The 26,669-nt window shown below is 44.7% G+C and overlaps 1 protein-coding gene across 2 annotated transcripts in view; it reads right to left on the bottom strand.

The window, feature by feature from the left end:
* Positions 1–18,867, bottom strand: part of LOC121276608 (retinol dehydrogenase 12-like) — a 48,703-nt gene extending 29,836 nt beyond the window's left edge. Inside the window, exons 1-3 of one of the 2 annotated variants that reach the window (XM_041185225.1) lie at positions 11,309–11,441; positions 6,411–6,517; positions 4,097–4,286 (exon numbers count right to left, since the gene is read on the bottom strand). In XM_041185225.1, the coding sequence (XP_041041159.1) occupies positions 4,097–4,160 (64 nt within the window). In that variant the 5' untranslated portion in view covers positions 4,161–4,286; positions 6,411–6,517; positions 11,309–11,441. Of the gene's footprint in view, positions 1–4,096; positions 4,287–6,410; positions 6,518–11,308; positions 11,442–18,688 lie in introns of those variants that run through there. The other variant, XM_041185224.1, reaches the window with a different exon arrangement.
* Between the last annotated feature and the right edge of the window lie 7,802 nt (positions 18,868–26,669).

The following is a 26,669-nucleotide window of genomic DNA, read 5'->3' as shown; positions in this document are numbered from 1 at the left end:
CTTGCTTTCGCAGGCACATCTGCCAAACAGCCGACAGAGTCCATGACCCAGGGCCTCCAATCAAGCCACGAGCAAACCTCCGAAAGGAAATCTGAAGGCACCCTCCTCGAACTTCCGTCACAGTGCTCACCCACACCCTCCACCAGCACAGAGATGCACACCTCGGTGGGACCTAACTCTAGTACAGGCACGGGATCACATAATGGTGAGCACAGTGCACAGTCTGATCCACAGCAGACAGTGGCAGGGACTTACCAAGTTCCCGGCATTCGGAGGACTGCTGGAGGCCAGGAACCTGTTGAGTCCGAGTCAGATGATGAGCCTCTGGACTCAGTCATGTCACAGTTGCTGGAGCTGCAAAGGCAAGCTCGGGAATATCAGGAAGGGATGTCCGCTGCACTCCTCAGATTGCAAGGCAGGATGGAGGAGTCCGACTGCCTTCAGGCTGAGGTGAAAGCACCAGCATTGCAACACATCAAGGTAAACACTAGTAGGATGGCAGCCGCCATGGAGACCTTGGTCCAGGACATCGCTCCTGCGCTGATGCGTGAGCTCAACTCCATTGCTGATGCCAATTGGCCAACAGTGTTTACGCAAGAGGGGTGCTGGGCAGCTCGATCTCACTCCAGCTACTGCCCTCATGGAGTCAGCCAGGGGCCCTCAGGCACCCATAGGGAGGATCACAGGTGCACACCCCAGGGTCATCTACCCAGGTGACTCCAGGTCTGTCCGCCCATCTGAATCCCCTCTTCCTGTGACCTCTGCAGATCCAGCTTCACAGGCCGAGAAGGGTGCCACTGTCACATGGCAGGATGCTGAAAGCAGGCAAAGGCCCTCCAAGTCTCGGCCCTCCAGAGGACACCCACCAAAGTCATCACAGACAGGGTGTCACAGTCAGCAGGCTGCCTCCACCTCTGCTGTCGTTGTCCGGGGAGCACCAAGACATAGCGGCAGCGTTAGGAAAGTTAGGTAAAAGTAACTCTTTTGGAGTTAAAACAATTAAACTAAATTAACAAAATAAGGGATAAATCAAGCACAGCCCCTAAGTCAGATCAGCTGTAAAACCAAGGACAAAGTTTAAAGGAAAATTACAAACATTAAACCAAAACGTGATTAAAGAGGTCAATAAAACACCCCAGTCCCCACGGTGCCCACCGAGCACGGAAAGTCTCAAGGGCGCCGGCAGACACCGCGTGCTCCCTCTCCAAAGACACCCGGCCGCGAACGTAGCCGCGGAAGAGGGACAAACAATCGGGCGGGACTCCCCCCTCGATCGCCCGCTGCCTGGACCTGTTAATGGCCAACTTAGCCAGGCCCAGGAGCAGGTTCACGAGGAGGTCCTCCTCCTTCCCGACCCCCTTCCGCACCGGGTGGAGTTAGATAAAAGTACTTGCATAGCCTGGGCACGGGTGTTAATCACTTGTACATACTGCTCACTATTGTTAATAAACTCCAAAGAATGTCACCCTGCCTGGGGCTCCTTATTCTGATGACCAGTGTTCTTGTCGCTCGGATGTGAAACCTTTTTGCACAAGGTAAAGGCAGGTGTGTCAGTCCAGGGCCTCTTCCCTGTGCTCTGTGCAGCCTTCAGACTACAGAGATGGTCCGGCCACACGTTCCTTGGACACATTACTGAAGCCTGAACCACGGCGGTGCTGGTCATTGCTGCTAGAATGTAGTGGGCAGGTGTACATAGTTTTCACATTACCTCTGTGTGTTCTCAGGATATTTAAAGACGGGGCTGGCCCCCATCGCATCAGCGTCTGTGGCAATTGATGATGTGCACTAGCTCCTGAAGGGCTCAGACAGCTCGTCTCCCCATTGGAGCACCTGGTTGTAAAGGGCGCAGCAGATGACGACGATGCATGACACCCTCTGTGGACTATATTGTAGGACACCGCCAGACTGGTCCAGGCACTGGAACAGCATCTTCAGCATCACACTGGTCTGCTCCACCAAGTTGCGAGCTGCGGCAGGTGTTTCATTATGGTGTCGCTCTGCTGCAGTCTGAGGCTGCTGCATGGGTGTCATCAGCCACGGCCTCTGTGGGTAGCCCTTGTCCTCAAGGGACCGTTCCTGCAGACTGTGGACCCTGGAAGACTATAAGGATCTGCGAGCGACTCAGAATGTAAGCGTCGTGCACACTCCCTGGAAACCATGCACATACCTCCAGGATGTGCTTCTGGTGGTCACATACCAGCTGCATGTTCAGTGAGTGGAAGCCCTTGCGGTTGATGTAGTATATCGTGTATAGCGATGGAGACCTGAGCGCCACATGGGTGCAGTTGATCGCACCCTGCACCTGTGGGAATCCAGAGATCTGGGCAAATCCAATGGCCCTTGCATCCTGGCTGTCCTGGTCCCGGGTGGAATGCACATAGTTGTATGTCTTGGGGAAGATGGCATCTGTGACCTCATGGATGCATTTGTGCGTGGCACGTGTGGAGCCTCGAAAGGAGCCAGTAGCATTGAAATTGAGTGCCATGGCCACTTTCACAGCCACTGGCAGTGTATGCCCTTCATGCCCCCTAGGCGTCAAGTCCTGCAATAAGTGACAGATATGAGCGATCAGTTCCCTAGACATGCGCAGTCTTCGGCGACACTGGTTTTCGGTCATCTGCAGGAATAACAGGCAGCCTCTATAGATCCTGGGTGTCGCTAAGCACCACAAGTTGCTGTCGCTCCTGGGCAGCATATGCAGTAGCACCAGCAGCCTCTTCTCCTGCCTTTGCGTGGCCAGAAGCCGCAGTCACATTCTCCTCAGTCTTCTTCAATCTCTGTAGGCCATCAGGCATATAGTTAGGTCACCAGGATCCATGATCCTGACGTGGTCTTCCTGCAGGATGAAAGAGAAAGATGTGGTTAGCTTGGGTGTACTCAGAATCCTTTCCTGGCCCTGTGTGATGGCCCCTCAATGCTTCCTGGGAAGTGCTGGCTACCCCTCAGATGGTCAGAGATGAGCGCGCTGCATGACTGCCCTGTCAATCTGTGACATGGGGGACACTGGTCCAAACCGGGATGCTGAGATTGCAAGGGGCTGTGAGCACCTCCAGCAGTGAGTGCTACATGGCCAGCGTTGGCTGCGCGGTCCAATAAAGTGCTGGGTGGTGGGGTGTAAGGTATGGAGCGCTTGGTGGCACATTGATGCATCCACATTGCTTGCATGGGCGGGCAGGCTGGGAGCCTGATCCCAATCATATCACAGTGGCTGCGCCTGATCTGTCTCAGTTGCAGAGAGATGGTCAATTTATACAGTAGCCCCTAATGAGTGGCCAGTTCCCTCGCCTGCCCTGCCCCTCCACCTCAATTTCTTGTGCGTGGGATCCAATGCCAGGGCAGCAGTTGTCCCCCCAACACCACCCCCATCGAAAACAGTTGCCTCAGAGTCAGGGCGGCACTTCACCCAGGCGCGCACACCACCCCCCCCCCACCCCCCCCCCGTCACACCCCCGAGAACGCTGCTGCTCACTCACCTCAGTTCCCCTAAAGTGAAGGCTGCCAAGTGCACATCACCTGTGTGCTGTTGTGAAGCACATCGACGTGCTTTCCTGCCGACGTGGATGAACAATAAGGTGGGGATTTGGAGCCTGGAGGGATGGCCTTTTAATGAGGTGCTGATGTATTACAATAAGCTCCCCGCCGACAATTGGCGGGAAGTGCAGGCTACTGTTGGGCTGAGCGGATGATCGCGCCTTGCCTTCCTGCCATCGTTAACCAGACTGCACCATATTGTCCATGCCCGCCACTCTATAAATGGGGAACAGGTAGTGTAGGGTTGGGCCTTCAGAGTTTCATTTGGGAGGGAGGTAAGGCTTTGGGATGGGGAGGAGTAAGATCTACATGGGGCATAGGCACATCCACCTCAAATGACTCAGGGGGTAACATAGGGATATGAACCACAATTACAATGGAATCAAGGATTATAGGGGGAGGACTGAGAGCAATAGGCGGGAGGGAAACTGAACATTATGCTCCTCCATCTGTGTTAAGATTGAGTCTACAGGCTCATCATCTGACTGGGACTTAGTAAAATCCTGGCCTAAAGCTGTCCAAGTATTGGTAACCTTGGATATCACTGCCACCGCATGCTGCTCACCAGAATCTGTCCTGTGCTCACCAGACTGCTTCACTGAGCCTGCTGTAGATCTAGATCCCACCATGGTGTGTGTCTGTGCTGGTGGAGGGTTTGAGTGTGATGGGTCTTCCACAATTGAGTCTTCAAGATCCTCATCTGAGGTGTTTTCAGGGCTGGTTCCTGGTGTCCCTAGGCCGTTTGTCTGTGTTGCCTGTGATATTGAGTAGAGGTAATTAGTCCATGGTAATAGACTCCAACACATAACATTGCACCCACAAGAGACCGTTCTTGCTGTCTGAAGGATCAACTGCACTTGGGTGTGTGCCGCCAACTTCACCGTCGCAGAAGACACGGTCCCAGTCCTCTACGGCCAGGTTTTCTGCATATTCCTCACACTGGGTGAGGGCACTGATCTCTGGCACCCCACCACAGGTCTGGGACCTCCCTTTTTATTGCGGCTGAGCTTGACCTACATGACAACAGATGGGAAGAGTGCAAACAGGAAGCATGCCAAGGCAGATGATAAGGATGCCTGCCTCGTGTGGATGCTGAGTGGAGCCGTGTATGGGATGAGAACACAAACTGGCTGTAAAAGCACAGAGATGAACTGTGGCCATGAAGATGCTCGGTAAATTCAAGTCTTTCTTTTCCCCTTTAAAGAGGCCAGTCTTAATACCCACTTCTCTCACCAATCTTCCAGTGATTCCCCTCCAAATATCTTCAACATAGGATTGATTTTTGTCTCAATACACTTCTGAGAAGACCATTAGAATTTATTTTACACTAAGCATGTTATTGTTACAATTTCCGTGGGGATCCCCAAACCAAAAGAACCAAACTTACTGAATGATCCCCAAATGAAGAAATTGCCAGACAAGATTTCACTTTTTGTAACATTTACTTCAACATGTAAAAGTTAATTTTAACAGAAATTAACATGGTCATTACAAACTATAAACTACAGATGGATTAACAAGATACAAAAGGTACCTCATGGAGTTACTAGGCAGTTCACTCCACCTGTATGGCCCCAATTTCAGCCACACCGTTCTTCTAAGCTCAGACCTTCGTCAAGCCAAATTCCAGCCCCTTTCCTTCAAGGACTTAGTGATTCTATGCAGTCAGCAGCTCTTGCATAAACAGGGTTCACTCTTTTTGTGCAATCTTCTACAAAATGGCACACTTAACTTCTGGAAACTTCTCATTTCTCAGTTCCTGTCAGTTGGGTAGTATGGATCTACCAGAACCACCTTTACCTTCACATGGTACAGCTGATTCTGGATATTCAATCACTTGGAAATGAAAGAAATAGCAGCACTAATCCTAAACATGTTTTCTGACTGCTCGGGAATCTAGCTCTTCTCTTTCCTCTTTGATTCTGACTGCCAAACGGCCTCCATATTTTAACTTCCTTTCTGTTGGTACTGCTTCCAGGTCACATGGATCAATCTTCCATATTATTTAAGAATTAGAATTGATCCCTTTGCAAGTAATTCATACTCAAAACTCTTTTCAAACAATTACAGATTCCCCAAACATTTTAAAGTAATTACAAATTTTCTTCACTGTTACTGTTTCTAGGTCAAAGGCCGTCACACTATATAAAGGACATTGTTATATCGTGGGTCTGATAGACCAACATAACGTTATACTACTTTATCTTAGAGGAGCTTTAAGATGCATTATCACAAAAAATATGAACAAGTGTGTTTTTGTGGTTATGGATATAGCCTGACAGTTTAAAATAGGTATCATAAGAAATGCATATTACATGATCTGCTGTGTAAACATGTCATTTCAATAGCTTACCATTTCAAACAAGCTGTGCTCGAAGTATCAGTACAGGGGAATGAACATTTTGTATATTAGTATTAAGCACTCCTAGGTCAGAAGGCAGGTTAGAAACATGTGCCAGGATTTTCCGGTCTTGCCCGTGGCAGGAATCGGTGTGGGTAGGACCCAAAATTTGGAGAGCAGCCAAAGGTCTATTGATTTGGGGTGGGATATTCCAGTCCCGCCCAATCTCGTAAGATAAGCTTATTGTATCTTTTCCATCTTGAGACAAATTGAAACATCAATATAGTGGGAAGTTGTATTGATTCCCCATTTTTTCAGCAAATGCAGAGCGCATCTCAACATCACTAAATTTAGTATTGTCTTGAGATCACTTTATTTATATCACATTGAAATGAGTGACAAAATCTTTACTAACGATAATAAAAAATAACAGCTGATAAATGCTCCATTTAATCCAAGAAAATTCAATTCACAAAACCACCACCATCAGTGAATTTCAAGGCAGTAACATATAAACAAGTCATTAAACTACTTGTACCTCTTCTTGCCAGGTCTCTTGCAGTTTCTTTGCCAATTCCAGTGTTAGCACCAGTTATTAATACAGTTTTACCATCCAGTCTAGATTCTGACCACTTCTTCCTTGTGCTGTTGAGAAACGAAAGTTCACAGCAAAATGTTAATTGTAATTCTGATTTTAGCTGAAGACTCATATATTAACACAGATCTGAGATTTCAGAATGCTTTATTATGCCTTCACACTTCTGCAACCTCCTACACCCCTACAACCTTCCAAGAACACCATGTTCCTCCAATTCTGTAAATCTTCATCCCAGTTCCCTTTTCCCACCATTCCCATTGGCATCAATGCTTCCAGTGTCTTTGTCCCAAGTTCTGGAAATTCCCTTCCTAGACCTCTTATTCTTTCCACCTCACTTCCCTCTTTTAAGACCAAACATTTAATTACCTGTTCTATTTTCTCCTCCTCTGGCTCAGTGTCAATTTTCATTTTAAGTTCTTGTGAAATGCCTCAAGATATTTTCAATATTGATAGGACACGACAAATGGAAAATCCCTTAAGCCTATTCCTCCATTTAAGAAGATCATAGCTGATCTTTTGCATCACTCCATTTTCCCACACTATCTCCATATCCCTTGATTCTCTCGGGGCTCAAACATCTAATGGTCTCAAGTTTTGAGTATATTCATCAACTAAGCAGCCAGTTCTTCAGAGTAGACAGTTCCAAAAAATTAAAAAGGCACTATCCAAATGCAAATTTTGTTTCCTGAAATCCTCATGATGATAACAATTATAATAACGATTTCTAGTACCAAAAATGAGCTTAGGCTGGTTGAAAACCTTTGAGCTGGAGAATGGAAGTGATTCATTCGCTTCATTAAACAGGAAAAACAATGCTAAAATTCTAAAATAACTGTTTTCATGACGAGTTGCCACCAGAACTGTTCATCCATCATTTCGAGCCATAAAGACCAGGTGTGATTTCCAGTACTTTCTCTTTTTAATCTGTTCAGATTTGGTATTAAGTTTTACATTCAACCCTACCTTACTCTACTAGCGAAGAGGAGGGGAAGGGTGGGAGGGGATTTTAAATGCTAGTGAATTTTCATGCCAGGCAAGAGATTCAGTCCATATTCAAATTTTAAGAATTGCAATTTTCAAACCCAGACACAACGTGGTAAAGTGTGAGCCTCCTTCCTGTCTTGGCAATGTGTTTTCACCCCTCAGTAATCTTTAAGAATTGTCTGAATCAAGAAGGTAAACTGTTTGGACACATGCCCTGAATGTCATAAGCTTAACCTGCATCTGAATTCTTTGGTCAATGAAAAAATGAACAAGCATCCACAAAATGGTATTTACCTCTTCTAAACATGGGTCTCAAAGGCCAAATTGGATTCAGGCTGATGTAGACATCCACCCAAATTGCTAACCGCTAAGAACACCTATAATATAATAAAATGTCCCAAGGTGCTTTTTCACAGGAGCAAAATATGACACTGAGCCACATATAAAGGAGATATTAGGTCAGAGGATTAAAACCTACTTCTATGACCAAGCTTTTAAAGGAGCATCTTAAAGGAGAAAAGTGTGGTAGAGAGTTGAAGATGGTTAGGGAGGGAATTCCAGAGCTTAGGGCCTAAGCAACTGAAAACACAGCCACCAATGGTAAAGCAATTAAAATTGGAGATGCTCAAAAGGCAGATGAGATTAGATGAGAGCAGATGTCTCAGATATTTGTGGAGCGGGAAGAGATTACAGAGACAGGGAGGAGCAAGAACATGGGAGTGATTTGAAAACAAGGATATGTGTTTTAAAATCAAGATGCTGATTGACAGGAACCAACACAGGTCAGTGAGAACAGTGGGGATAGGGGAAAGGGGACCTGGTGGAGTAAAGATACGAGCAGTAGAGTTTTGGATGACCTCAAGTATGGAGCGCAGAAATGTGGGAGGCCAATCGGGAATGCTTTGGAATAGTCAGGAGGTAACAAAGGCATAAATGAGGGTTTCAACAAATGAGCTGAGGCAGAGGCATACTATAGAGTGGACATGTTGGTTTTAATGATGATGCGAATATATGGTCAGGAACTCATCTCGGTGTCAAATATGATAGCAAGGTTGTGTATCACCAGGTAAAATTTCAGACAGCTACTAGGGAGAGGGATGGAATTGGTAGCTAGGGAATGGAGTTTGGAATTTGGAGCAGCGACTGAAGATAATAGTGTGGATATCTGCAACATTTAATGGGATGAAATTTCCGTTTACCCAGTGCTGAATATCAAACATCAGTCTGATAATTTAGCAGCAGTGGAGAGGTTGGGAAACAAGGTGGTGAGGTAAAACTGGGTGCCTTCAGTGCTTCAGGGCCCTTGTGAAAACTAATGCTGTGCTTTTAGACAATGTTGCCAAGGGGCAGCATGTAGATGACAAATAGGAAGGGGGGCGAAAAAATGATCTTTGGAGGACACCAGAGATAACAGTGTGGGAGAAGGAAGAGAAGCCATTGAACAAGAACAAAGAACAAAGAAAAGTACAGCACAGGAACAGGCCCTTCGGCCCTCCAAGCCAGCGCCAATCATATTGCCCATCAACTAAAACATTTTGCACTTCCGAGGTCCATAACCCTCTATTCTCATCCTATTCATGTATTTGTTAAACTGCCTCTCAAATACCACTTTTTCATGAAACCTCACCCACAGGCAGAACGAGGCTTCATGAAGGGCTTATAACATTCATAAACATTTTTGGAATATTTGAAAACCATATCCCAGCTCATGTGACGCTGTTACATGAGGGGACATGTGTAAATGATTTTTCAGCTTCTTTATGTGAAATTCACATTATGAAATTAATCTCCCTGAGGCAGCTCCATGCCTCAGAGATTTCTTGCTCACAAACATGAAAGATCGCAGGTCCCAACTCTCCCTCCTCCCCCCCACCTGCCCGCACAGGTGGCGTTGAGCGCTTCCGGGCATGCGTCACGTTGGGCGGGCCTTAATTGGCGCACCCACGAAAAATGCCGGCACGCAGCCAATCACGGGCAGCAACTGGCTCCACGCCCACTCCCAACCGACCTGCCCAACAGGGAGAAAATTCTCCCCCATGATCCTGTTGATAAAGCAAATACCTCATGTGATTCAGAGCCATACAAACCGGATAAATCTGACAAATGGTCACAGACCTGAAAAGTTAACTGTTCTCTATTCACAGATACTGTCAGACATGCTGAGTATTACCAGCATATACGGTTTTTATTTCAGATTTCCAGCATTTTGCTTTAGCTCTAGTAAATCATTGGCTGGAATCAGCTGATTTCACACAGGCAAAGGGAAAATATTGAGAGAGAGAAAAAAAATTGTTGTGCAACTAAAAGTTTTGTGCCGAACACTAGCACTTGGTCAGATATTGTTCTCATCCATGTTACATAAAGTGCATATCCTGACCCACAGATTCATTCTTTGATTTAATACAAGATGGAACTTTTGAGTCTTGAAGCATACATGGTCACAATTTTAAAATAGTAAAAATGGTGCATTGCATTTAAGAAAAAACTGAAGACTAAGGAAGGAAGGAACTTGGTATATGAACTTTAAGCTGCGTTTAATGAATGAGGAAATCCACATTTTATTATCAAGTAACCTAACATCCTTCCTCATACTGTGCAAAGCTAAAGGAGGCAGGGACAAAATAAACTCTTACAAAGAAAATATTCATACCAAAGAGACTGTCACCCGAGACAACAGAACTCAGAGTTAAAAAGAAACACCCAATTAATTTAATTAGCTCCTTTGCAAATAGGGTCAAGAGAAATCTTTAGCATATTACCCTGTGAAGGAGTGTTCACTACACAGCAGAAAATCCTTTAACTATTACCACTGGTTCTTATTTAGCAAGGAGATGCAGTTTGCGACCAAGTTCATTGATTTATACTTGTTTAGCTGAGGTTTTGCTCACATTGGAATCAATTACTAAGACAGTGGATCACTTGTTTTACCTTTGGAAGAAGCCAATTTTTAATTCAACAAAGCAGAAAACAAACAACCTTTCAAAGGAAGAAGCATATTGTACTGGTTCAATCTCACCACCAATGCATCTAAAAGATGCTTTTTTTGCAACTGTATTTATACACTGATCAACAATAACAACCTGTATTTATAAAGCACCTTTATTATAATAAAATGTCCCAAGGCGTTTCATAGGGACATTTTAAAACAAAATGACATAAATTGTGAATAAGATATAGGGCAGATAAGCAAAAGATCAAAGAGGTAAGTTTTAGAGTGTATTAAAGGAAGCAAACAAGGTAGAGGGGTTCAGGGAGAGAATTCCAGAGTTTAGGGACTGGGCAGCTGAAGGCATGGCCACAAATGATAGAGTGATTAAAAACACGGATGTTTACGAGGCCAGGCTCTTAGGAATGCAGAGATGTTGGAGGATTGGAGGGCTGGAAGGGACTACAGATAAAACCAGATAAGAACATAGAGTAATATCATATAACTGTTGTATTTCTATATTTGCTTAATACAAACTTACCAACCTCACACAGACTGATACAGGATTGCTCAGCAGACAGACTTACTATAAAGATTCAACAGCTATTGTTAACAGGAAAGTATGGCTGCAATTCCTACAATCACATGCTTCTAGCTAAACTGAAAGTTCCACTAAACAATGTCTGAAGGTCACATGGTTCACCTCCTGGCTACTTACTCCTTACTTACTCATTAAGATATTCTCTCAAAGTGATATCACAATATTAACATAATTGTAGTCCAAGCAAAGAAGTTAATTATTAATAGTCTGAAAAAACAGGCTAATTTACTCCCTTAGGTGCTTTTAGTATCTAGATGGCAGTTCACTTATATACAGAAGCAGATGACATTGAGCAAATAAAGTTTCTTCTTCGGGTCAAGAGCTTACCGATGAAGCCTATTAACCAGAGTCTCCTGACTGAGGATATTGTATTATGGAGCTTCTTGCATCCTTATTTTGGCAAGCTAAAGGCTCCCATACGGCTACAACTTTTTAAAATGTGTAATGAATGACGTCATAGAAAATGGATTCTATGTAACTAAAGTGCTTAAATGAGATTCTGTTGCATTGTGGTACTAAGATCAGTATTTGTTCACCCAAGCTGTCTACCTGAAAATAGAAAAAGGTGTTAATGTCACACATTTAACCATCTAGAAAGGTACCAGTAAGCAACACCTGAATTTGAAGTATGCGCAAGTGTAGGTTACATTAAACAATGGAATAAGGAGGGTGGCATCTTGCTACAGACACACCCCAGAGGCTATCCCCCAGAGTTATTGATGCAAAAGACTTTGCCCAACACCAAAAGCTCTGCTCCAAGTGATATGATTTTATATTCACTTCAGCAAAAAACAGCTTAATACTGGAGGCTCAATGGTGAACTTAAGAATCATCAAAGCCAATTGCACTACCACCTGCAATTTCCCCTCCAAGCCACTCACTGGAACTCCCTCCCTAACATTACTGAATGTACCTACATCACCTGGACTGCAGCAGTTTAAGAAAGCGGCTCACCAACACCTTCTCAAGGGCAACTAGGGATGGGCAACAGATGCTGGCCTAGCCAGCAAGGCCCACATCCCGTGAAAGAATTTTTAAAAATCCAATCTTCAGCATTGTATACAGGATAGGCAGCAGCAAGCATCTAGAGTTCCTTCAGCATACTCATCAAAAATTAGACCCCTCGCTGGTTAGAAGGAATAGTTTTCTTTAGCTTGAAAAACTAAGTGATTTTGCAGTCAAAATGCAAATACAGGTAAGGAAAAAAAATCAAAATTTTATTTCTGCACACTGGTTATAAAATTAAGCTGAATCTAACTTGCTTGTTTAGTTCAAAAGTTTAATTAATTTATGATCTCAGATCAGAATACAACATGGAGAGATAAGAACATTTACTTTCCTTATTAAAAGTAAAAACTGCAATGCCAACCTTCACCTTACATTACATATATTCCAGCCAGGAGTCTCCCTGCTGCCTGCCACAGAGAAGATCATTGCAAGGATGCTCCTCAACTGTCTCCCCCGAGTGGCAGACAGAGTTAGGGCACAGTTTTTGTCCATCAAGAAACACCACAGACTATTCTGTGCAGCAAATTCAAGAAACGTGCAAGGAAGGGAAGCAACTGCTGTACATGGCCCTTTTCAACATCACAAATAGAATCAAAGGCTTATGGAGCATCCTCCCCAAATTTAGCTGCCCTCAGAAATTTGTCATCATCCTTTGCCTACTACACAATGACCTGCAAGCCATGAACCTCACCAATGGAACCACCACAAGCCCTATTGGAGTGAAAAATGGGGTCAAACAAGGCTGTGTCATTGCACCAATTCTCTTCACCATTTTCCTCATTGCAACACTGCACCTCAAATCCAGCAAATTACCCACAGGCGTGGAGATAATCTACAGAACAATGGGGAAACTGTTCAATCTACACTGTCCTAAATATAAAACTAAAACCACTCCAACCTCAGTCATACAGCTTCAGTATCCAGATGACGAGGAAAGTGTGAGAGGACGACCCTTGGACAGGCAGTGAGCAGCACCTAGAGGATCTAGTCTATCGAGAGGATCTAGCATCTAGTCTATGCTCAAGTAGGAGTAGGGGTAAAATAAAAGCAAGGGTTCATATTCTATTTAGTTAAGATATGTTTGGGGAGCTCCGTCCCGTGATTTGCACATCCTGTGCTATGTGGGAAATCCTAGACCCTCCTGATGGTCTGGATGACCAAGAGTGCAGGAGGTGCCTCTAACTGGAGCAACTTGACCTCCAGGCTTTGGAGCTTGAGCGGCAGCTGGGGGCACTACGGTGCATAAATGAGGCTGAGAAGTTTGTGGATAGCATTTTTCAGGACGTGGTCACCCCGCAGCTTAAGGAATTGGAAGCAGAAAGGGAATGGGTGACCGCCAGACAGAAGAAGGGGACCAGGCAGATAGTGAGGGAATCCTCGAATGCATCTTGCTCGCAAACCGTTTTTCAGCCTTGGAAAATGGTGAGAGTGATGGTTCCTCTGTGGAGGCCAACCAGAGCAAAGACCATTGGACTGTGGGTGGTCCCACTGCTCAGGGCGGAAGGAAGTAGTGTGGAAGGGCAACAGTGGTAGGGGATTCATTAGGGTATTCTTTAGTGAGGGGAGTAGACAGGCGCTTCTGCGGTCGTAGACATGCCTCCCGGGTGCCAAGGTCAAGGGGGTCACGGAACAGCTGCAGGACATTCTGAAAAGAAAGGGTGAACAGCCAGGGGTCATGGTCCATGTTGGGACCAATGACATAGGAAGAAAGAGAAATGAGGTCCTGCAAGCAGGCTTTAGGGAATTGGGTAGGAAAATGAAAAGCAGGACTTCAAAGATAGTAATCTCCGGATTACTCCCTCTGCCACAATGTAGTGAGTATAGGAACAGAAGGATAGAACAGATGAATGCGTGGCTGGAGAGATGCTGCAGGAGGGAGGGCTTTAGGTTCCTGGGGTATTGAGACCATTTCTGGAGGAGGTGGGACCTGTACAAATTGGACAGGTTACTTTTGAACAGGAACGGGACCAAAATCCTCACGGGGAGGTTTGCCAATGCTGTTGGGGTGGATTTAAATTAAATTAGTAGGGGGATGGGATCCTGAAACGTAGTTCAGCGGGGAGAGAAGCTGAGATGGAATTAGCAGTTAAAACACTAGCAAGTGAGTCTGGAAGGCAGAGGAAACATAGATAAGAAAGAAATGAGTTTAGCAAGGCTAAATGGAATATATTTTAATGCAAGGAGCCTGAGGAATAAAACTGATGAGCTGAGAGCACAGATAGGCACGTGGGAGTATGATATCATAACTATGACCGAGACTTGGCTAAAAGGAGGGCAGGATTGGCAGCTCAACATTCCTGGTTATAGGGTATTCAGACGAGATAGAGAGGGGGATGCAGGGTGGGGTCTCAATATTGATGAATGGATCAATTATAACAGTGAGGAGGGATGATATCCTGGAAGGATCATCAAATGAAGCCATACGGGTAGAAGTAAAAAACACAAAAGGGGCAAACACGCTGTTGGATGTGTACTTTAGGCCCCCAAACAGTCAGGGGGAGATAGAGGATCAAATATGTAATTAAATTTCAGAGAAGTGTAAGAATAATAGAGCAGTAGTAGTACAGGATTTTAATTACCCAAATATTAACTGGGATAGGTTTAGTGTGCAAGGTAGGGAGGGAGCAAAATTCTTAAGTTGCATCTAGGAGAACTTTTTTAGCCAGTACGTAGAAAGCCCAACAAGGGAGGGGGCAGTTCTGGACCCAATATTCAGAAAGGTGGAAGGCATATCAATAGGGGAGCATTTTGGAGATAGTGTTCATAACTCAGTTAGATTTAGGATTGTTATGGAAAAGGATAAGGTTGGGCTGGGAAGAAAAGTTCTAAACTGGAGAAAGGCTAATTTTTCTAAAATGAGATACGATTTGGCCCAAGTGGTCCAACTACTTGCAGATAAGATGGTGTCAGAGCAGTGGGAGGCATTCAAAGAGCAAATAGCGAGAGTACAGGGCAAATATGTTCCTGTAAAGACAAAATCTGGAGAACCCTGGATGTCAAAGGACATAAAGGTTAGGATTAAGTAAAGAGAAGCATATGGCAGATGCTGAGGGCTCAGTATGGCAGAGTCCTTAGAGGAGAATAAAAAGTGCAGAGGAGAACTTAAAAGAGTGCATGAGGAAGCATTGGTGGGAAGAATAATGGAAAATCCAAAAGGGTACTTAAAAAATATATAAAGGGCAAGAGAATAATTAGGGAAAGGGTAGGGTCAATTAGGTACCATAGAGGTGGGTGGACCCGGAAGACGTAGATGCAGTCCTCAATGAATACTTTGCGTCGGTCTTCACAATGGAAAAGAACGACACAGATATCAGAGTGGAGGATTGTGAAATATTACAGGAAAATAACAGTGAGATAGGAGGTCATAGCAGGTTTAGCGGCCTTAAAAGTGGATAAATCCACAGGCCTGGATGAGATGTATCCCAGGCTGTTGAAGGAGGCAAGGGAAGAAATATCGGGACCCCTTGCAGTAATTTTCAAATCCTCTCTGGCCACAGGTGAGGTGCCAGAGGACTGCAGGTCTGCTAACGTTGTCCCATTATTTAAAAAAGGGAGGAAGGGGTAGACCAGGAAATTACAGGCCAATCAGCCTAACCTCGGTGGTGGGAAAGTTTAATTCTGAGGAACAGAATATATCTGCACTTAGAGAGACATGGATTCATCAGGGATAGTCAGCATGGATTTGTTAAGGGAAGGTTATATTTGACAAATTTGATCGAATATTTTGAGGAGGTAACCAGGAGTGTTGATGAGGGTAATGCATTTGATGCATTTTCATGGACCTTAGCAAGGCTTTTGATAAGGTCCCTTATGGCAGACTGGTGGAAAGTAAGAACCCATGGGATCCAAGGCAAAGTGGCACGTTGGATCCAAAATTGGCTAAGAGGCAGGAAGCAGAGGGTGATGGTAGAGGGATGTGGCTGTGACTGGAAGTCTGTTTTCAGTGAGGTTTCACAGGGCTCAGTGTTGGGGTCCTTACTGTTTGTGGTGTACATAAATGATTTGGACTTAAATGTAGGGGGTATGATCAAGAAGTTCACGGATTACACGAAAATTGGTAAGGTGGTAAATAGTGAGGAGGATAGCCATAAACTGCAGGAGGATATTAATGGACTGGTCAGCTGGGCAGAGCAGTGGCAAATAGAATTAAACCCGGAAAAGTGTGAGGTTATGCACTTGGGGAGGGCTAACAAGGCAAGGGGTGACACTATGAATGGCAGGACCCTGGAACATAATGAAGATCAGAGGGACCTTGGTGTGCATACCCACAGATCCCTGAAGGTAGCAGGGCAGGTAGATAAGTTGGTTAAGACAGCATATAGGAAACTTGCATAGAGTACAAGAGCAGGGAGGTTATGCTGGAACTGTATAAAACACTGGTTAGGCCACAACTGGAGTACTGTGTGCAGTTCTGGTCTCCACGTTATAGGAAGGATGTGATTGCACTGGAGAGGGTACAGAGTAAATTTACCAGGATGCTGTGAGGGCTGGAGGAGAAAATTTTTCACCCAGAGGGTGGGAGTCTGGAATTCACAGCCTGAAAGGGTGGTTGAGTCAGAAACTCTCATAATATTTAAGAAGTATTTAGATATTCACTTGCGTTGCCCTAGCCTCCAGGGCTATGGGCCAAGGCCTGGAAAATGGGATTAGTGTAGTCAGATCTTTGTTGACTGGCACAGACACAATGGGCTGAATGGCCTTCTTCTGTGCTGTAGACATCTATGATGCCGGTGTGTACGCTCACTCAGAAATTGAGCTTCGGGTCATTGTCAGCTCTTTCTGAACCATACGAGAAAATGCGCCTTCACTAAACACCTGGAAAACTAAGGTCCTCTTCAAATCAGCTCCTCCTACAGCAAAACACCTCCCCCAGCCTCTCAATCATTCAGATCAACACTTGGACCCTGGAAAATGTGGACTATTTTCTGTACCTTGGGCCCCTCCTCTCGCAAAGGTAGACAGACAACAAAATTCATCATTGCCTTCAATGTGCCAGCTCAGCCTTTGGCGATCTTGGAAAAGAATATTTGAGGACCAGGATCTCAAAACTGAGACTAAGGTCATGGTTTACCGGGCAGCAGTGATCCCCGTACTCCTATATGCTTCGGACACTTGGACGACCAACAGCTGGCACCTCAAAGCACTGGAGAAGTACCACCAGCGATGCCTGCACAAGATCCGATGGCAAGACAAGCAGTTTGACAGCAGCATCCTCTCCCAAATCAACTTGCCCAGCATTGAGGCGCTAATCACTCAAAATTGGCTCCGCTGGATGGGACATGTTTTGCATATGCCTGACACCAGGCTCCTGAGGGAACTGAAACAAAAACAGAAAATGTTGGAAAAACTCAGCAGGTCTGACAGCATCTGTGGGGAGAGAAACAGTTAACGTTTTGAGTGCGTATGACCCAGTTCTGAAGAAGGGTCGTACGGACTCGAAACTTTAACTCTGTTTCTCTCCCCACGGGTGCTGTCAGACCTGCTGAGTTTTTCCAACATTTTCTGTTTTTGTTTCAGAATTCCAGCATCCACTGCGTTTTGCTTTTATCCTGAGCCAACTGCTCTACTTGGAACTCGGTCACGGCAGCAGACTCCCGGGAGCCAGCGGGAACGCTTTATGGGCGTCCTCACAGCAAATACTGGAGGGGGTCAAACACACCCTCCAGTTCATGGGAGACCCTGGCTTGTGATCAACCAAAATTGAGAAGGCTCATTCTGGAACACACCAAACTCATTGAGACTTCGTCAGGAGTGTGTAGAGGCAAAGATGAGGTGTTGGAGGGAGTGCACAGACCTCCAAACAAGCCATTGACCCAACCCCTCAAGCATCAGCTGCCCCGTATGGCAAGGTCTGCAGATCACACACTGGACTTACGAGCCACCCCAGATCCTATCAAACGGGAGCAGAAGCAAGTCATCCTCGATCCAATGGGACTACTTAAGGAGGAGAAGATATTCCATCCTTAGGAGTCAGCTTTGGTTTGATAGTGGCATTCTCACCCCAGTTAAGGGGTTGGTTGAAGTCCCACTGCAGAATTTAAGCCTTCTACCTAAACTGACATTTCAGTGCAGTACTGTTGCAGACAATGCATTGAGGTTCTGGCTGCCATCTCAGATGAATACAAGACATCCCATGGCACAATTTAGAGGCTTCAGGGACACAGAAAGGGTGGGGGGGGGGTGGTTTCCAGCATGACACTATACACTTGAAGAGGCAAAAAGGGCCCGAGTTCAAGACTCATCCAAAAATCTTTTAATACTGCACTGATGTATCAATCTAAATTTAAGTGCTTAAATTCTGGCGTGAGCTTGATCCCACAACTTGCTGTGCTGCCAGGGGCCAAACGGACATAAAAATGAAATTGCAGTAAAATAAATACAAAACACTGGAATCTTGTCAAAACTGCAATTAAAAAGTGGCGAATACAGCATCCGTTTGCACGAAGTGGTCAGCATGGGAAAAATGCGAAGAGAACTGCTGCAAAAGTAACAAGACGTTACAAATCCAAAAAAAAATCCAACATTAAAAGTCATCCTTCAAATTCCCCTTAACTTGTGATACTCCACCATACTCCAACCTCAAGGGAATCATGACTGCCGGCTTTTTTTTTAAAAAATGATTTTGCTACTCTTAAAAGGATTTTCAAAGCTCCATTGCCGCCCTCAGGTTAGAGGAATGAAATGTACAAAGGCTTTTACCTCTTGTCAGACATATTGGCAGAATGAAGAGGCTGTGAGCACTGTAGAATGGGAGCGCTCGGCTGGTGGACTGTGTTGGGTTCGATCCCCTCCGGTACATATCCTGACGCGTCCCTCACTCCCTCCACTCACTCCTTCTCCCTCTGTCACGGAAACTCAGAAGATTGTCACCCTCATGATCCTCAATTGGCCAATCAAATCCCCACATTAAGGCGGCTCCTCCTCCGAATAAGGAAAGTCGGGGTGGGCGGGGTTCATTTGGTTTGTAAATTTTAATTAAACGAATTTATGTTACATTTTGTGCGTTTCTGGTTTTAAATTTGAAGTATTCAAAATCATTCAGCGCCTGTGTTCAGTTGCTGGGACACCCGAGTCATTACAGAAACAAAGCCCCCTTGTTGTACTGACCCATTTGCCACATTACTGACCTTTATTACAAAACGAATTACGGGATAACAATGAGCGTTGTAACAGTGTTTTGTGGGGGTTGAGGTTGGGCCAACTTGCTGGAGAATGTATGTAAGCACATCCTGCAGATACTGTAGCTCCTTCTCGCTGCTTCAGATTGGACCGCAAACATTCCGCATCCTACCAAACTGCTTCGACTGGACAGATTACATTCCTGCGACCAGAGACAGATTACATCACGTGAGTTCATGTTCGCAGGGTCAACATCCCAGAACTGCCGACTGAACACAATTGTGTGAGGACCATTACACAAGATTCTAAAGATTTTAAGGGTGAGGTCCACTGCCACCACTTTCTCAGCCCAACCCTGGAAGAGTGATACTTTTCTTTATTCATTCAGGAGGTGTGAGCTTTGCTGGCTGGGCCAGCATTTATTGCCCATCCCTGATTGCCCTTGGTGGTGAGCTGCCTTCTTGAACTGCTGCGCCCACAGTGCTGTTCGGGAGGGAGTTCCAAGGATTTTGACCCAGTGACAGTGAAGGAACGGTGATATATTTCCAAGTCACCATGGTGTGTGGTTTGAAGGAAAGCTTGCTGGAAATCTTGATTCCCCTTAACTCCAGTTTTGCTAGGGCTCTTTGATGCCACACTCAGTCAAATGCGGCGTTGGTGTCAAGGGCAGTCATTCTCAGCTCACTCCAATGGGATGAGAATGGATCTGGCTAGGTAAATTGGAATCAAAGATTGTCAAGCGATACAGTAATTGAACATTGGGCTGCATTTAAAGCTGAGATAGGTAAATTTCTACGATACCCCCTGGAAGTTCCCCGCCAAGCCAGTCACCATTCTGACTCGGAAATCTATCTCTGTTCCTTCACTGTCACTGGGTCAAAATCCTGGAACTCCCTCCGGAACAGCGCTGTGGGTGCAGCGGTTCAAGAAGGCAGCTCACCATCACCTTCTCAAGGGCAGTAAGGGATGGACAATAAATGCTGGCCTAGCAAGCAATGCACCCATCCCATGAATGAATAAAAAAAGAGCCAGATCTCCCTGGATGATGAAAGAAATAGAGAGTAAGATTAAGTAGAAAAGGAGTGTTTGTGACAGATGTCAGGTTGATAATACAAGTGAGAACCAGGCTGAATATAGAAGGTTCAGAGGGGATGAGAAAAAGTAAATAAGAGAAGCAACACAAAAGCATGAGAAGAGACTAGCTGCAAACATAAAAGGGAATCCAAAAATCTTCTATCGGCATATCTAGAGTAAAAGGCTGGTAAAAGGAAGAGAGGGGCTGATTAGGGACCAAAAAGGGGGTTTACCAATGGAACCAGAGGACATGACTGAAGTACTGAGTAAGTACTTTGTATCTGTCCTTACCAAGGAAATAGATGCTGCCAAAGTCATAGTGTAAGAGAAGGTAGTTGTGATACAGGATGGGCTAGAAATTGATTAATAGGAGGTATTAAAAAGGCTGGCTGTACTTAAATTTAATAAGTCACCAGGATCAGATGCATCCAAGGATACTGAGGGAAGTAAGAGTGGAAACTGCAGAGGGTACTGGCCATTATCTTTCAATCCTCCTCAGCTACAGGGGTAGGAGTGGCTAAGTAACAGGAAACAGAAAGTACTGGTGAATGTTTGTTTTCAGACTGGAGAACAGTATATAGTGGGGTTCCCCAGAGGTCTGTATCAGGACTGCTGCTTTTCTTGGTCTATAAGACTTTGGTATACAGGGTACAGTTTCAAAATTTGAAGATGACACAAAACTTGAAAGTAATGTGAATTACGGAGAGGATACTGTTGGATCCTAGTCGCTAGTTTGTTGGATCCTGTTCGCACGCTTGTAAGGAGTTTCTGATTTGGTACTAATGATAGAGTTGAGTAGCAGACACTTCATAGGTAGAAACTCTAAGTTTATTTACAAAGGTACTCAGCAGCAACTAAACAGGTGCTTACACTTCAAACTCTATGTCTATACTCGACTAACTACTGACGATAGATTACTAACTACAGAGGTAGCCTGTGCTACTCTGCTTTTGGATACTAAGATCATGTGATCTTCCATTATAACATACTTCTTAAATGTACATTTCACATCAATTTACCACAGATATTGATAGACTTCAAGTGAACATAGGCTGGTGAAAAAGGTGAACCACATTGCAGATGAAATTTAATGTAGAGAAGTGTGAAGTGATACATTTTGGTAGGAAAAATGAGGAAAGGCATCATAAAATAAAGGATACAATTCTGCAGGAGCTGAGTGACCTAGGAGTATCTGTGCAGAGATCATTGAAGGGGGTAGGGCAGGTTGAGAAAGTAGTTAATAAGGCATACAGCATCCTGGGCTTTATAGCCAGAAGCATAAAATACAATGTAAGGAAGTTATGTTTTTAAAACACCGGTTCAGCATCAACTGGCGTATTGTGCCCAGTTTGGGGCATCACGCTTTAGAAAGGATGTGAAGGCACTGGAGAGGACGCAGAAAAGATTTGCAAGAATGGTCCCAAGAAGGAGGGACCTGTACGAGGATAGATTGGAGTAGCTGAGATTGATTTTCTTGGAGAAGTTTGAGAGGAGATTTGATAAAGGCGTTCAAAATTATGAGGAGTCTGCCAGGGCAGCTGGGGAGAAATTGTTCCCACTGTTGGAAGCATGGAGAACCAGAGGACAAAGTTTTAATGTGAACCAGAGGTAACATGCAAAGCTGTTTTACACAGTAGTTGGTTAGAATCTGGAATGCATTGTCTCAGAATGTGATGGAGTAGCTTTCAACAAGGATAAAGGATAATTATTTGAAGAGAAAAAACTTAAGAGGACTATGGGGAAAAGGCAGGGGAGTGTGACTAACTGAGTTGGGCCAAATAGCCTCCTTCTGTATTGTAGCCATTCTGTGATTCTGTAAGAGATGTAATAGGTTTTAAGAAAGTGAAGAACAGAGAGCTCAGAGATGGAATCTTAGACCAGGAGAAAGTTACAAGACAGGATGTGGCAAGGTATGAAGGGATTTAAACATAAGAATGAGACCTTTGAATTTCAGAATTTGGGAGATTTGGAGCCAATGTTGGTTAGTGAGGTAAAAGCAAAATACTGCAGATGCTGGAAATCTGAAACAAAAACAGAAAATGCTGGAAAAACTCACCAGGTCTAACAGCATCTGTGGAGAGAAAGACAGAGTTAACATTTCGATTCCGTATGAAGAAAAGTCATACGGACTTGAAACATTAATTCTGTCTTTCTCTTCACAGATGCTGTTAGACCTGGTGAGTTTTTCCAGCATTTTCTGTTTTGGTTAGAGAGGTGCTGGGTGAGCAGGACTTGATGCTGAAGATCTAAACATTCTGGTTCAGCTTGAGACAGTGGCCGAGGTGGGAGCAGGAATAGAGTTTATGCTGGGAACCGAAGAAGAAGAATTTAGAGAGGATGGATAACCATTAATTATAGCCTTTCCAGCATTGCACATATTCCAAGAAAAGCACTGTTGAAACTAAACTCCTGCAAAATTAAGAAAACAGATCCATAAGTGGTCATGAAATGCTAACCGAATCTTCTTCCTATACCTTTTAGATCAATACCTGGCAACCCTGGAAGCCCATTTTACTCTGGTGCAATATGCCCTGAAGTCCTGTACGCTCAAATATTATTGTTTCAGGCAGTTGTTACTAGCATCAGTGCAAATGCCAGTGGAAAAATTACATGTGTGACATGTAAAGAGTGTGGGGACCCTTCATACTGGAATGCCACTTTTTTTATATAGATTACCACTTCTTGCCCGTGATTGCTTTTGGACTATAATGAGTGCCTGAACAAAATCGCATTAATAATGAAATGCTGGCCCAAATCTTCCGGTCTCCGAGTAGTTGGAGATCGTACATACGATGGAAGATGTGCGTCAGGATGCTGTGGATTTCCCAGGAAGTTTAAACATCCGATAGGTAATTCATTGCTGCTCATGCGAGTGTCTCTGACTCTGAGCTGGAGGCAGAGACTTGAGACAGACCTGCGCAACTTACCTTGATAGTTACCAAGGAAATGTCAGACAGTTTAAAACTTGAGCAAAGACCTGGGTAACTCCACAACATACCACCACACCTCCCCCCCACCTCCCCCCACCACAACCACCTGACTACCCCTGATCACCCGACTACCTCCTATACGCCCGACTACAGGACGACCACTCGACTACCTTCCTGATCAACCCGATTACCCCCCCAACCACCCAACATCCTGACCCAACCTGACTACCCGCCTACCCACCTATTCATCTCACTCACCTGCCCATCCTACCTACCTACCCACTCACCCACCTATCCATTCACTCATTCACTCACTCACTCATTATTCCCACACCCATTCACTAATCCGTCTTCATTCATTAAAAGACTGGGCCTTTAAATACTTACCTGAAAACAGCAGCTAACACCATAAAAATGGGATGTGTCCTCTCTTCCCCCTGCACTACTGCTGTCTGCTAGAGTTCCTTGGGAAAGCCTACACTGCCCATTTCTCCTTCAGCTTTTGGAAGATTCTGGAAGAAATAGGCAGTAGCACCGGGTCAGGAAAATCATCATAGGCAGCAGCAGCAGGCAAAGCATTGCTGAAGACCAGAAGATTCAGGCCAATAGGCAATTTCTTTTGTTAATATGATTCAAATGCAGGCATCTGCTTCACATGAGTAATCATATATATCTACATCTATTTGCATGCTGTGGCCATGTAAAGGTGAGGTATAGGTGACCCACAACCACAGCAATGACCTTTACATTCCCTGTACTGACAACACAAATATTCATTCTTGTGTATGATTGCGAACATTTGTCCTTCTGGAGGCAACCATTGGCTTTGACCAATATTTTCCTCCCAGTGGAAGAACAGCATACATGGCACATGTTCAAGCTCAGATTTAGTTCTTTTGTTTCCTTATAGCAAAGCTTGTGGAAACATTTTCCAAGTTGCTTTTGTCCTTCTTTTCACCACTGTATTTTGGAAGAACATTGGAATTAATAATCAGCATAGATTCTACAACAACCCATTTTATCTTTTTGTTAAACTGCTTATCTCTGTATTACTGATTCAATGTTATTATTCACATTTATATCTCTCAATGTGTCTATGTTTAAAGTGATTAAAGGATTATATAGCTTAGATAGAGAGAAACTATTTATGCTGGTAGATGAGTCCAGATTAGGGCCAGGTCATTTAGGTGTAATTTCTAGAAAGCATTTCTTCATGCAACAGCTAATGGGAATCTGGAATGCTCTTTCCCCCAAAAATGCTGTTGAGAATAGTCAATTGCGAGTTTCAAACTGAGCTGGATAGATTTTTGTTCAGCTTTTGTTTAGGTTTCGCTTATGGAACCAAGGTGGATAGATAGAGATCAACCATGATCTAATTTAATGGTAGAATAGCTAATGTGGTTCCTCTATTTAAGAAGGGTTGTAGAGAAAAGCCAGGGAACTACAGGCCAGTGAGTCTCACGTCAGTGGTAGGGAAACTATTGGAGAAAGTTCTGAAGGAAAGTATCTATCTCCACTTGGAGAGGCAAGGTTTGATCAGGGATAGTCAGCATGGCTTTGTCAGAGGGAGGTCATGCCTAACAAATTTGATTGAATTTTTTGAGGAGGTGACCAGGTGTGTAGATGAGGGCAGTGCAGTTGATGTAGTTTATATGGATTTCAGCAAAGCCTTTGACAAGATCCCACATGGGAGACTTATAAAGAAGGCAAATGCACATGGGATACGGGGTAATTTGGTAAGGTGGATTCAAAATTGGCTTAGTTGTAGGAGACAGAGGGTGATGACAGAAGCCAGTGTCCAGTGGCGTACCACAGGGATCTGTGCTGGCTCCCCTATTTTTTGTCATTTATATAAACGACATAGATGGCTATGTGGGGGGTAGGATTAGTAAGTTTGCGGAAGACACAAAGATTGGCTGGTTGGTTAACAGTGAGGTTGAGTGTCTTGGGCTACAGGAAGATATAGATGGGATGGTCAAGTGGGCAGATAAGTGGCAGATGGAATTTAACCCTGAATAGTGTGAGGTGATACACTTTGGAAGGTGTAATTTGACAAGGAAGTATTCAATGAACGGCATGGCACTAGGAAGTTCTGAGGAACAAAGGGACCTTGGCGTGTGTGTCCATAGATCTCTGAAGGCAGAGGGGCACATTATTGGGGTGGTGAAAAAGGCATACGGGACACTTGCTTTTATCAGTCGAGGCATAGATTACAAAAGTAGGGAGGTCATGTTGGAGCTGTATAGAACTTTGGTACTGTGTGCAGTTCTGGTCGCCACATTATAGAAAGGATGTGATTGCACTGGAGGGGGTGCAGAGGAGATTCACCAGGATGTTGCCTGGGATGAAACATTTAAGTTATGAAGAGAGGTTGAATAGACTTGGGTTGTTTTTGGTGGAGCAGAGAAGGCTGAGGGGCGACCTGATCGAGGTGTACAAGATTATGAGGGGCATGGACAGGGTGGACAGGGAGCAGCTGTTCCCCTTAGTTGAAGGGTCAGTCACAAGGGGACATAAGTTCAAGGTGAGGGGCAGGAGATTTAGGGGGAATGTGAGGAAAGACCTTTTTACCCAGAGGGTGGTGACGGTCTGGAATGTGGTGCCTGGGAGGGTGGTGGAGGCAGTTTGCTTCACATCCTTTAAAAAGTACCTGAATGAGCACTTGGCACGTCATAACGTTCAAGGCTATGGGCCAAGTGCTGGTAAATGGGTTTAGGTAGGTAGGTCAGATGTTTCTCACGTGTCGGTGCAGACTCAATGGGCCGAAGGGCCTCTTCTGCACTGTGATTCTGCGAATATTCTTGAGGATCTGAATGGCCTGTTTCTGTTCCTATGCTCCTATGCAACTGGCTCAGTCATTCCACATTTTTTTCTTGCAATAAAAACACAAATGTTGTCATAATCGTTCAACTGTATGTCATTATATTTCTTATTGTCTCAATGGGCAGAATTGCAACAAAATAGACCTGCAAGCAATGTATCGAGTCAGGAACTCAACTACAGTTGAAACAGGCTTTACCCTTGCTTTTTAACTCAGCCACAATAGTAGTTTCCAGTTTTCTCAGCCAATCTTAATAAGTGGGTGGAAAGAGGTGTTAATTTCTCAAAGTAAGGGTTTTTTGAGAGTGGTCAGGATGACTGAACTGTACATTGATTGCAGTGGCTTCACCATAAGTAGGAAAGGAAAGGAGACCTGAGAAGGCTGCCCCCAGGATTTTGGACTCCTGCATGGAGGCACTGCTGTGGGATCTGAGGGACTGAAGTGAGTTTCCAAGGTAGGGAGGAAGATGAGGGTACCCTCTTAAACCAAGTGCATGGAAATGGCCAAGGAAGTAAGTGGTAGGCGTTTGGTCTCTCGAACCTGAGCTAGTGCCCCAAGAGAGTCAAAGACCTCAGTGCATAACACTTTTTCATTTTCCCAGCTTTCTACAGCACAGCACTGCTCTGGACAACAAACCTTGCAATCCCACTCATTTCTTTCCAGGAAATTCCTCACATCTCCATACTCTCATTCACCCATGACCACTACCACCTAGAAGGAAAAGGGCAGCAGGCAC

Source organism: Carcharodon carcharias, chromosome 3 (assembly GCF_017639515.1).
Source record: "Carcharodon carcharias isolate sCarCar2 chromosome 3, sCarCar2.pri, whole genome shotgun sequence".
Taxonomy (NCBI): Eukaryota; Metazoa; Chordata; class Chondrichthyes; order Lamniformes; family Lamnidae; genus Carcharodon; species Carcharodon carcharias.
The sequence above is the reverse complement of the archived record's forward strand: the minus strand, read 5'-3'. Positions and strand labels throughout refer to the sequence as shown.